Raw genomic sequence first — 12,477 nt, 5'->3', positions numbered from 1 at the left:
TATGCATGCGGTAATTTATACTTGGGCAGTTGGTAGATACGTTAAGCCTAGATAAAGGAAGGAATCTGGATTTATTTGTGCATTTAGTAGCTAAGTTACCAATCTAAATAGCTCGTGTTTTGTATTCGGCTCCCACAAAGCCCACTGAAAAATCTATATTTCAATTGTATACATATAACTACCGATTTTGCTAGGTTACATATTTGGGATGCCTAATTACTTTTAGTAAAATACATTTTTTCCCATCAAATTTTTCCTAAACCAAACATAACAGCCTCCATATTTTTCTTCAAACACAAAAGTTGCAATAGATTCTGGGAACAATCCATAAAGAAAAGTTTTATTAATAGTTTTATTACTATTTCTTTATCATATAATCGAATCATATTACTGCATTATTTCATATTTGCAATATCAATTCTCAGTAAAGTTGAGACAAAGTGGGTGCGGTGCAGAAATGAGAGGGAGAGGGAGAGAGAGAGAGAACCATTCAGAGGGAGGGAGACGAGGGAGAAGGGAGAGGGTAGGTGGCGACGGTGGTTGCGCCATGAAGAATCGCCGGTGAGTGAAGAGGAGATTGAGGAAGATGGTGATTTGGGGAAATTGGAGAGGTACAATAGAGAGATATTGAGGAAGACGGTGAGTTGGGGAATTTGGAGAGGTACAATAGAGAGAGATTGTGGAAGATGGTGATTTGGGGAATTTGGAGAGGTACAATAGAGAGAGATTGAGGAAGATGGTGATTTTTGGATATTGGGAATTTGGAGAGGTATAGTAGAGAGAGTGAGAGAGTGCCGAAGAAGAGAGAGAACAATTATTGTTCAAGGAAAGTTTAGATACTATTAACTTAAATTAATGAGGATAATTTTAATAATCATAATTTTATTCTTATTTGTAATTTATTCCATTTAACACTTAAATAGGATAACTCATAATTATCTTAAGCTATCAAGCACCCAATCAAGATAAATAAACTAATTGAAACTATGATAAGTATCACGAATTGTATCATGTCTAATCGAAACATGACATAGCTATCAAACGATGCCTTAAAGTTTTGTCAATGAGTTTTTCTCTTTTCACCTCAAAGGTAGGAGCAGAGACGAGCAATACTGACAATTTTCGTCACAAAATGCACCAAATTATTTGATTTAGATCAAATTTTATTAGATTCACGTCCTTATTAAGTTGGCCCTATAGGAACCTAATAATTGAAAATATATTTTTTTAAATACATGAACTTTCAATGATTTCATATTTTTCTCACACACATTATTTTAATATAAACACACGATCGAATTTCAAAATTTTATGATTTTTTCCTAAAAATAAAAACATTAGTTGCAAAACATATGTGGCAATCCAATTAACTTTATCTTGATTTATTAAATAAAAAGTTAAAATTTAAAATTCACATCAACACTCTTCTGTCTATCTATTTTTCTTTCACTTTGTCATGTCTCTTCGTTTTTCTTCCTAAACTCTGATCTTCTCATCTTTAACTATAGAATAGTTAATTTGTCGTTAAATTCATAGGCATGGATGCCACATCACCCATTCGCGAGTCAACGATTTTATTTTTGTCTCACTAGCCAAAAACTAGCCAACATGGACAAAAGTTGAAAATGGCAAGTTCAGATGAACTATAAATATCGATCAAATTCTAGTTAGTGCTGCAAAATTAAAAATCAATCATAAAATTTATGAGTTTTAGGAGTAACATTTTTCTCGATTTCCCACGGTCTTATTTGGTGAAATTGTACTTGTTGTGCTTAAAAAATCGTCGAGACCGTCTGTAAATTTTTCATTTTTCTTTACATAGTCAACAAGTAACAGTTAATAGTAACTTAACTACATCATCAAACTTAACAAAAATGTTACTCCGAAAATTTGTGATTATTAAATTGTGAGATGTACCATAATTTATGATTTATCTGATAATTTGCATGTAAGAAAACTCGGGGCGAAATACTAAAGACACTTAATTGCAATAATATGAGAATATTAATTTTAAAATATGAGTATTTTACAAATAATTATTTATGTTTCTTCGTTTTTAGGCTCTAGACGCAAATACGAGTGAAAATTTTATAATAGTTTCAATAATTAAAAACATACTCCAATGACAAATTGAGTAGCGTATCGTTCTGAGGAGCATATTTTGCCTCGCAAAATTTACAGTCACGTATTTTACTTACTATTTGTTTGTTTTGGTATTTTTATTGTATGGTAGAGACAGACAATAAAAAGAAAGACAAACTAATGAAGAAGCCGAGGATATATTCTCTCGATTCTTCAATAGATCAAGAGTTGCAAGTTCACGTAATTTCATGCCTTGTTTTATGTTTTTATTTACTTTAGGGATTCGAACCTTAATTTATAGTACTTCTACTATACAATGATACAGAGATTTAGTTATACATATAAAAAGAAAACTTGATGAATAAGCAATTATATATTAATATGACACCAATTAATGCAATTTAAAATAAAAAAAAAAGTACTCCAGTTTCTAAGATTTGACATGACATGTACATAAATAGTTAAGAATGATAAATTAAAAAAATTAAATAAATTGATCGGTTTTGAAATGATAATTTAATTTGTTTAAATCTCGTTGGCTCATTAATGCGTCGACACTCACCTTTTTCAAGGTGTGTGTGTGTAAATAAAATTTGGCCTAATTAAGTGTCATTATCCCAAACTGGATTATTTGATTTAGTAATCTCGTAATCATGCTAAAAGCAAACAAACTTTACAAGAAAATGACACTTTGAAGCCTTCTATTGCGTAATAATTCAATTTTCCTTCTAAAAGCCAACTCCCTTTGATTGTGTGTGCTTTCTCTCAATTTGATTAGTTTTACAACTAGTAGGGGCATAATTATTTTATCGGATAAACTAACTGTTAGCTCAAGTTTTGGATACGTCTAGGGGTGAGCAAAAAACACGAAAACCGAATATCCGAACCGATCCAAACCGAAAATTTAAAATTCGGTTCGGTTTGTTTGGTTTTTCGGTTCGGTTTTAGAATTTTCAAAATTTCGATTTTTTCGGTTCGGTTTGGAAGGAAAAAAAACAAAAAAAAACGAATTTTATTTTAATATTATATATATATATATATACTATTAGTTAAATATACTTAAAAATAAAACCCTAGAAAGTAAATGATTCAGTCGTGACTGTTCCGCCGTTCTGGTTCTGCCTCCCCCTCTCTCAAATCCGTTTCTCCAGCTCCACCTCTCATCACTGATTCACAGAATACTCAGCTCCGGCCCGGCGTCCCTCAGCTCCAGCTCCACGCCGTGAGAGAGAGAGCTCAGCCCGTCGTCCCTCACCCCTCACGCTTCACGTCGTCGCCTCTCCACAGCTTCACGCCTTTTCGTCTTCACGTCTCCAGCTACAGGTAAAACTCTACCCAAATCTTCAATTGCACAATTATGTGACCCATTGCCTCTCTCTCTCTACCTTTATTGAGTAGAATTTGTTTAAGAAGCAGTTTAAGTATTTAATTTTATATTCTTTTAAATGTGTGTGAGTTCATACCTTGTATAGCTTTCAGAAATAATATTCACCCTTAATTAAGACATGAGCATGATTTGGTGGGCACCAAATAATATTTATGAAGAAATTATCGAAAAGTCACAAAATTTAGTCTTGATTAATTCTGCAATTCTAAAGAATATCTAGTTATACCAACTTTTTTATTTTTTCAATTACAGTCAGAGAGTAATTAAGTTATCAAGTTCTTGATATGGAAGTGTGATTATTTGACATGTGTAACTGTGTTTAAATAGGTAGGATGTGTTGTTTCTACGTATGCGCATTTTTTATAATTTTGTTTTAGTATATCTCCAATTGTCATGACATGTTTATGTCCTATTTCAAATTTCAGATTTCATTGAGTAAAAAATAGGCCGGTTTTCTCTAATCTACAACATAGATTATTCTGCATCAAGTTGTAATATAAGTTTATTAATTATTTTTAATATAATTATGTATTGTTATGTTGCAAATTGATTGCTAAGTAACTCTAAATCTTTCTTATTGTAGATGCCGAATAATTATAGTACTTATATAAGAGCATGCACAACGGAGAGCAGGTGCTCGTCCGTTCGTCCGTGCTAGCGGCGCGGCACCGCTGTCCGCCGCTGCGCTCTTGCCGCTGCAACGGCGCTGCTCGATGCATTGAGCATGTCCGTGCCAGCAAGCAGGCGACGTGGCAGCGTGTGATTGGCCAACGGCATATCCGCCGGAATTTTTTTAAAAAATCCAAAATAATACCAAAAATTAAAAAAAAATCCCAATCCCAAAAAAATGACGTTTTTTCCCATTTTTCTGTATTTTTCCCCTAAAATCATCTATAAATACACACATTCATTGTTCATTTTTCACAATAAATTATCTCTCATTCATATTTTTCATACAACTTATCTACACCTTCATCTCTCATTCAAAACCCCAAATGGATTTTACCCATCTTATTGCGGAAGAGGAGCGCGAAGAATAAGAATACTACGAACAACACCGTGTCGCTTATGAAGCATAGGTCGCAGCGAATACCCCCACCCCTCCTCCTTAACCAACTAGATCAACTCGCTGCTACATCCATCGTGACCGGGAGGGAGCCCACGAAAGGCTCGTTGCCGACTATTTTACCGACCCGCCGCGGTTTCCGGAAGATTACTTCAGGCGTCGTTTTCGCATGTCAAAGCTCTTGTTTATGCGTATTATCAACACATTGTCCGCCCGTGTTGAATTCTTTCAAACAAGTCCAGATGTAGCCGGTCGGCAAAGTATCTCGGCGTTGCAGAAGTGTACGTGTGCCATCCGACAACTCGCTACTGGGAAAACGGCCGACCTCTTCGACGAGTATTTGTATGTCGGTGAGTCTACTTGAATCCTTTGTCTTAAAAAATTTTGCGAGGGCGTTCGTATAGCTTTCGGTGATGAATTCCTTCGAGCACCCACCACCGATGATTGCCAACGGTTACTTCGTCTTCACGAATCAGTCCATGGCTTTCCCATGCTTGGCAGCATTGACTGCATGCATTGGAGGTGGAAGAATTACCCGACTGCTTGGAGGGGGCAACACTTAATCGACCACAAAGGCGGCGGCCCAACACTTATCCTTGAAGCGGTCGCCGACTACCGCCTATGGATTTGGCATGCATATTTCGGCGTTGTCGGATTCAACAACGACTTGAATGTGTTCTATTCTTCACCCCTCTTCAATGATGTGTTGAATGGTGTAGCACCGGCGATCGACTTCACCGTCAACGGAAATACATACCACATGGGTTACTATCTCGCCGATGGTATCTACCCAAGGTGGTTGACTTTCGTGAAGACGCTCAGCAACCCGCAAGACCCGAGATGAGTTCTTTTTGCGCAGCGTCAAGAGTTCGCCCGGAAAGACGTCGAAAGATCCTTTGGGGTCCTTCAAGCCCGATTCAACATTGTGAAGGCCCCGACTTGGCTGTGGTACGTGAATAATATCGCCGACATCATGTACATGTGTATTATCTTACACAACATGATTATAGCCGACGAAGGACCGAGGACGGCTAGCTTCTACGACGAGGATGAAGCCAGAAACTCAACCGCGAGGTCTCCCCCACGTCGAGGTGTGCATACAACGGTGGGTGAGAGGATCGAAACAAGGCACACAATGCGTGATACCCGAACCCACATTGAGCTACAAGAAGACCTAATCAAACACATGTAGGCGAAATTCGGCAACGAGTAGTGTGTTTTTTTTAATTTTACAAATTTAATTATGTAATTTTTAATTTTTAGGAGTTTAATTATGAAAATTTTAATTTTTAGGATTTTAATTATGTAATTTTTAATTTTTAGGATTTTAATTATGTAAATTTTAATGTATTTTGTAATATTATTCCGGGTATGTTTAATGTATTTTCATTTTGTGGAAATGTTTTTATTTAAATTGAATAATGGTGGGACCCTTGTGCCCGTCCTTGCGAAAGAGCACAACTGTGTGTGTTGTGCTCTTGCGTAACAGCTGACGGAAAAAGTGGGGCCTGACCCACAACCGTGCTCGTTGGCAAGAGCACGGTTGTGGATGCTCTTACTCTTTTTGTATATTAGGTATTGCATTGATGTCTACTCAAGATTCAACAAATTACTCAATCTCCATTATTTGTTGAAACTTGGAAGATATTGAAGACTTGTCATGGAACTTTATTTTGGATTTATTGATGTAATATTTTGAAACTATTGATGATTTAGAGTGGATTTATTTTGGACTTTTAGTTGATATTTGTTATTGTGGTTTGTGGAATGTGAATTGAATATTTGTTTTTTGTTGGTGATGGATCATGGATATAATCATGCTATGGTATGTTTTTTCTTTTCCTGTTTTTCGGTTTTTTGTATAATTTCAGTTTTTTCATTTTGGTTCGGTTTTTTAAGTTCGTTTTCAGTTTTTCGGTTCGGTTTAGTTTCAATTTTAGGCAAAATTCAGTTTTTCGGATTCAGTTCGATTTGGGTGAAAAACCGAACCGAAACCTGAATACTCACCCCTAGATATGTCAAAAACAAGAAAATTGATCAATATATTAAAAGGTACTGGACTACTTCTTTAGTAGACAAATTGCTAAAAAACTATGAATTCGATTAAATTATGGTATGTTCGGTAACTTTAAAATAGCTTTTAAAACTATGAATTTTAATATTTTTATATTATTTTTTTATGATAAAATCTTTTGATTTTTTATCTGTGATATGAGGTTGATTTGACTAACATATATTTCCTATTGACATGGTTAAGTTATTAGTAAAGTATGTTGAGAAAATGACAAAATTTACAATAGGTCTTGTCCTCGTATAATTTTTTCTATGTCACGTTAGATTAATTTTATCCAAATAAGTCTTTGGTAAATTTAAGAAAAATGTTAGAATTCATGATTGAGTTTTGAAGTAAAATTTGATCAAAATTTATGATTTTTCTGCAATTTGCCTGTTGTAATAATACTATCTTCTTGTATAAAAATTAGTCTTGATAGCGTATGACACGAATTTTAATGTAAAATTGATAAAATAAGATATAAATAGAAAAAAAAATGGTTACATTTTTTATAGAAAAATGAGACTCAACCCGTTAGAGAGGAAAAATTGCTTGTAGTACTCCCTCCGTTTCATAGTAGTTGAGGCATTTCTTTCCGGCACGGATATTAAGAAATAGGTGTGTAATGTATTAAATAAAAAGATAACAAAGTAGGAGAGAAGAAAAAATAGAGAGAATAAAGGAAGAGAGAGAAAATTAAGTGAGAAGAAATGTGTTGACTTTTACTAAAATTGAGAAATGACTCTACTATTATGGAACATACTATAATGACAAAATAACTTTACTACTATGGAACGGGGAAGTATAATTTTGAGGACGACCAAAAATTTATAAAAAATACTTATGACTATTTTTTATGAAATGATCTATGATTTGATTGTGGAACATGTCATTTGCGTAGAAGCATCTATTTTATTAGTAACCCTTAACGCATTGTACCTATTTAATTAGAGCTAGCATTAATGACGCTAACTTGTAAATTGTTTAAATCCTAACATTATTACTGTATGCAATGCCCAATCTATGGATATATATGGGTGACATAATCAACTAAATGTATGACTCTATATGACTGTAACCTCAGTTTATATCCTATTAATCCTGCCTAATTTCCCAAATATTGAAGATGGAAGACATTGTCAAAACATTTTTACACGTGAAATTTGTAATTAAGAAATTTTATTTTTTGTATATACGTAACAGTCATCTCGAAAGAAAACAGGGATTAATACTGCGTTGTGACTATAATAAACACATAGGTCAAACATTAATTAAACAATGAAACAGGGAAATTAAAAAGGGTTTTGTAGCGTGTGACTGTATGCAGACGCGATCTTGCTTCCTTGTAGGGAGAAACGCTATTTTACTACACGCAAGCCGCAGGGGCGACGTGGCAGCAAAGCACGGGATGAGGTGAGATTCTTCAGGGTTACTTGGTTGGACGCGAGTGCAGAGAATCGGTGCTGACTTCTTTAAGGTGAAGGCACATCCGCAGCCGCCCGATTCTCCGATCGCTTCATATCTACGCCTCTGATCTAATCATTAGTCAGATTGCGATTTAAACCTTGTTATTTACTCCAGACAAACGTTGGAATCTTTCATGTCTTAATATTATATTACTATTGTGCCTATGTTTAGTAAATACTTTAGTATATAATGTCAGAGAGATTATTTTGTGTGGTCAATAATGTACATTTTGGAAAATAATGTGTTAATGCACAGACAGATAGGTGTGGATTGGATCACAATTTGTCATAGGTTGGCTGGCTATATGATTTTGTATATTTTACAATGATTATATATATATAATGGTATTTTGATTATTGATGGTTTGGCGAATTTTTGATGGTGATGAATGCAGGAAAATGCAGATCACGACACAGAGATTTACGTGGTTCGATTTACTGAGGTAAATCTACGTCCACGGGAAGAAAAGAGGGCAGAGTTGTATTGCTTGATCTGTTTTCTACAGCTTACAATACAGACTTGCTATTTGACATTTAATCTCTAGAGAACTTCTTTTGAACTTACTTTATCTATCTGATCTAGGTTCTATTTATACATTGAACCAAGATCGTGGCATGCAGCACCATTTACTAGGTAGTGGATGTCGTGGAGATCGTGGCGATCTTGCATGGGTCCACTATCCTGCATGAGTTAATGACTGCTTGACACCACTAAATAGATCGTGGGTGTAGTGGAGGTGGAAATCCTGCATGAGTCCACTATCTCCTAGTTCGGTCGAATACTGAGACCGAACTGCTGAATTATTGCCGAGCAGCTTTTGCCGATCTGAGAGTAGAGCTTGATGCCGACCTGAGAGCAGAGTTTGATTGGTTGGCTTTTACCGAGCTGTAGGTTGGGGCCGAACTCTTTGGTTGTGCCGAACTGAACTCTTTAGTCATGCCGGACTGATACTCTTTAGTCATGCCGAACTGATACTCTTTCTTGGGCTTTAGGCTGATGGGCTTTACTGCTGTTGGGCTTGTTTAGTACGTACTCCATCAATTATATTTTTTGTTTAGATAGTAAGGTAATGGTGCTTGTGATATTTACTCTTCTTACGCAGAAGGTAAATTTGGATTTGGAATTAGCATTGATTGTAGTCTGTAGCTCATAAATCATAGTCTCTTCTGAATTGGATGGATCTACTGCTTCTGCGGAAGGCTCTTCTGCATTTGTCAGAGACTCAGACGTTGTGGTATTTAAATCGTGTAAATTTATCTTTTAAAAACATGCAATTTGTAACTTTCGAAATCATAATAACTGATATGACCATGGTGTGGAGGGGAAAAAAAGAAAGAAAAGAAATGGCTATATTGTAATTAATAACAGTAAAATTTAGAAAAACAAAATTCTCTAAGAGTTCAGAAGCTTTGAGCAAGTAACAAGTACCTATTCTCGCGAATTATCGAAATTTCCCTACGATATTTGGAAAATAAAAGATAGGATATAGGGTTTATTAAAAAAAAATAGATGGAAGTACTATTTTTAACACTATAAATTGTTCTTTAAATTCTTAGAACAAATTAAAGTCTCTATGTTGATAAAAAACTTTATTAAGCCAGCTTTGTGCAACGGGTATATATAGTTTGGATTTTTGGTTGTATTTAGCGATAGTGTGTTTTATCTTTACTGGTTTGAATAAAATGATTTTTCTAAATCCATCAAACAGACACTAATATTTTATAAGGTCACAAAATTGAAACGCAATTATCTACGTTGGAAATTTTTTCAAATAATAGTAATAATTAAGGACGCAAAAGAAAGCGTCCTTAAATTCATAATAAATTAACTTGATCTTTTTTTCTAGAACACTTCTGTTTGCGTTCTCTAATTTCAGTTGAGACACAAACAATAAGGACGCATTTTACAGCGATTATTTAGAAACACAAATTCACGTCCTTAAATGTATTAAAAACGTCCTTAACGGATTTTACTTATTGTAGTGAGACCTATGATCTAAGAATACTCCTAAATAAACTACATTAAAATGCAAGAATTAATTTTTTTCCACAGTACTCCAGAGATTAAAAATAGAATTAAGTATATGTTTCTCCTTAAGAAACAAAATCCTTTTTGCCAGAATTTTTTTGCTTTTAACGATTTTTGTAGTAAAAGAAAAAAATATTAGCTTCCCTCGTCATTAAGCTTTTCAATTACTATAAGGTAACATTACATCCATAAATTACTTATCATCTACTCCATTAGTCCACCATTAAGCAATATAAAGTGACATTACATCCATAACTATTAATTACTCACGTGAAAACCTAAATATTGTATAAGCATTCCTAATGTATCTATGTTTGTGACTTTCACCTTTTGTGGACGGCACTTTGGAGTGAATGCTGGAGAAGTTATGAAAAAAACAATATTTTTCTACTAATATTTTAAAATATGATGGTTTTTGTCTTATGTGAAGAAACTCAATGAAGGTCATCACTCATCAGCTTATTGCTCTAGACTAGGTCTGAGTAAATGGTTCCTCGGTTATAGGTAGATAACCGACATTAACTGTGTTAGAGTAGGTACCCATTTTGTACTAATTTGAGTAAAGTTGGCTATCGATAGAATTAGATTTAATTTTAATTTCAATTTTGATTTTCAAGCACTTGATTATAATGTTTTTTTAACTTTTGTTGGATGAATTATGAGTACGTTTGCACATTCTATTTGAATTTGGATTATTAGGTGAAAACTTGGTTAATTGTTTTGGTCTTAATAATTCTATTTTGATTGTTGGACTTTGACCAATATTGTTTTGGTGTTTAATTCGATGTTTCCGCTAGACCTAGGATCAAATCCCACTCATGCCCTTTTTTTAATCGATATCAATTTGGGTCCGTATCAATTAACGTGGTAACTGCTCGTTTCTAACGAGTCGGATAGTGAAATAACCGAGAGTTTAAGTTGGTACTGGTTAAATGAAACCTTACCGGGCAAGTTTAAAGTGACAAATATAAAAAGTATACTTTATTTTCTTCTTTTCATTTATGATAATTTTATTTTAAATTTATCTCAATCAAGATGTGACTTTTGGTAAGGATAAAAGTTTGTTTTTTTATCTTTCCTCATTAATACACAAACTAATTTTTCTTAATATAGTATAATTATGTGTTATTCGAAAAAAATGATTATTTTGAATGAGAATGAGTGAATGGTAACCAAATACAAAGTCCGAAGAAGATAAAAAAGAAGCCGTGAAGCCCAAGCAACAATATTCATATTCATAACTCAAGCATTAAATCGCTTGAGACCGCACTCAACCCTAATATGTGCTCACTACGAGTCTCATTTCCAATCAATCATTCATTCGATTCCTCTATAAATTTCCCAATCCCTCACCTCTTCACCACCGCCGCAGCTCCCCAATCCCCCCCCCCCCCCACCAAAAACCTCCTAATTTGTCAATTGCAATGGCGGAGGAGGAATTCCAGGAGTCCGACGTCGTTTTCCGAGACTGTGACGAGGTCTCCGCCGCTTACGATCCGCCGTCGAGGAGGAGGAGGATATCGAGATCGCGATCTAGATCGAGATCGGCGCCGGTGAACATTCCAACGAACGCGTGGCGGCGATGCGCGGACGATGGCGGCGGCGGCGGAGAGGAGGGGGAGATGGTGCCGCCGCACGTGATTGTAGGGCGGCGCGTGGCTGGGAAGATGATGGCGCTGTCGACCTGCGGGATGATTCTGAGGAAGGGGAGGGATTTGAGTGAGTTCCGGAATTTGATTTTGCGGATGACTGGCTTTCTCGAAACGTGAACTCAAGCTTGGAGAAGAAGAAATGTCAAATGAAAAAATACTAATTTATTTTTATTTTTTTCTGAATTAATTTGTTTCTTATATATATATTTTTTAATTTTTCTTCATTTGGGGGAAATGAATTTGAAAAATTATTCGCTGCGAGAAAACTAAATATTGGTACTATTATTAGTTAGTTCTTGTTAATGTATATATTCATCGTTATTTATAGACTAAAAAGTATCCATTGTTATTATCATTAATATATTATCTATAGAGGGGGTTCGGTTTGCAAGATTGTATCCGTGATTAAATTTATAATGTGTTTGGTTCATTAGATTCAATTCCACAACTCAATCCTAAATGGATAATCATGAGATAATTAGTTATAGCTAACCAACCTACTATGACTAAAATAAATCTCACAACTCAATCTTAGATTATATTTTGACATTATTTTATCTTGAAAACCGAACACCACCAAAGTGTTTGTAGTTGCGATTATAGCTAAAATAATATAGTAGTACTAATTCGTAACTAGTAATGTGCTCAATTTTGGTGCCATTATCATGGGATAATGAATTTAGCTTAAGCTGTGAAATTATTTTAGTTAGAGTGATAGGTCTGACTAATTATCACATGATTA

At 34.8% G+C, this 12,477-nt stretch overlaps 1 protein-coding gene across 1 annotated transcript; it reads left to right on the top strand.

Moving 5' to 3' along the window:
- Positions 1–11,430: 11,430 nt before the first annotated feature.
- Positions 11,431–12,101, top strand: LOC121808222. Its single transcript, XM_042208614.1, has one exon. It carries the CDS (start codon positions 11,508–11,510, stop codon positions 11,850–11,852), a length of 345 nt encoding a protein of 114 aa, XP_042064548.1. The 5' UTR covers positions 11,431–11,507; the 3' UTR covers positions 11,853–12,101.
- The last annotated feature ends 376 nt before the right edge of the window (positions 12,102–12,477 follow it).

Source organism: Salvia splendens, chromosome 6 (assembly GCF_004379255.2).
Source record: "Salvia splendens isolate huo1 chromosome 6, SspV2, whole genome shotgun sequence".
NCBI classification, from domain to species: domain Eukaryota; kingdom Viridiplantae; phylum Streptophyta; class Magnoliopsida; order Lamiales; family Lamiaceae; genus Salvia; species Salvia splendens.
This window is presented reverse-complemented; position numbering and strand designations above follow the sequence as displayed.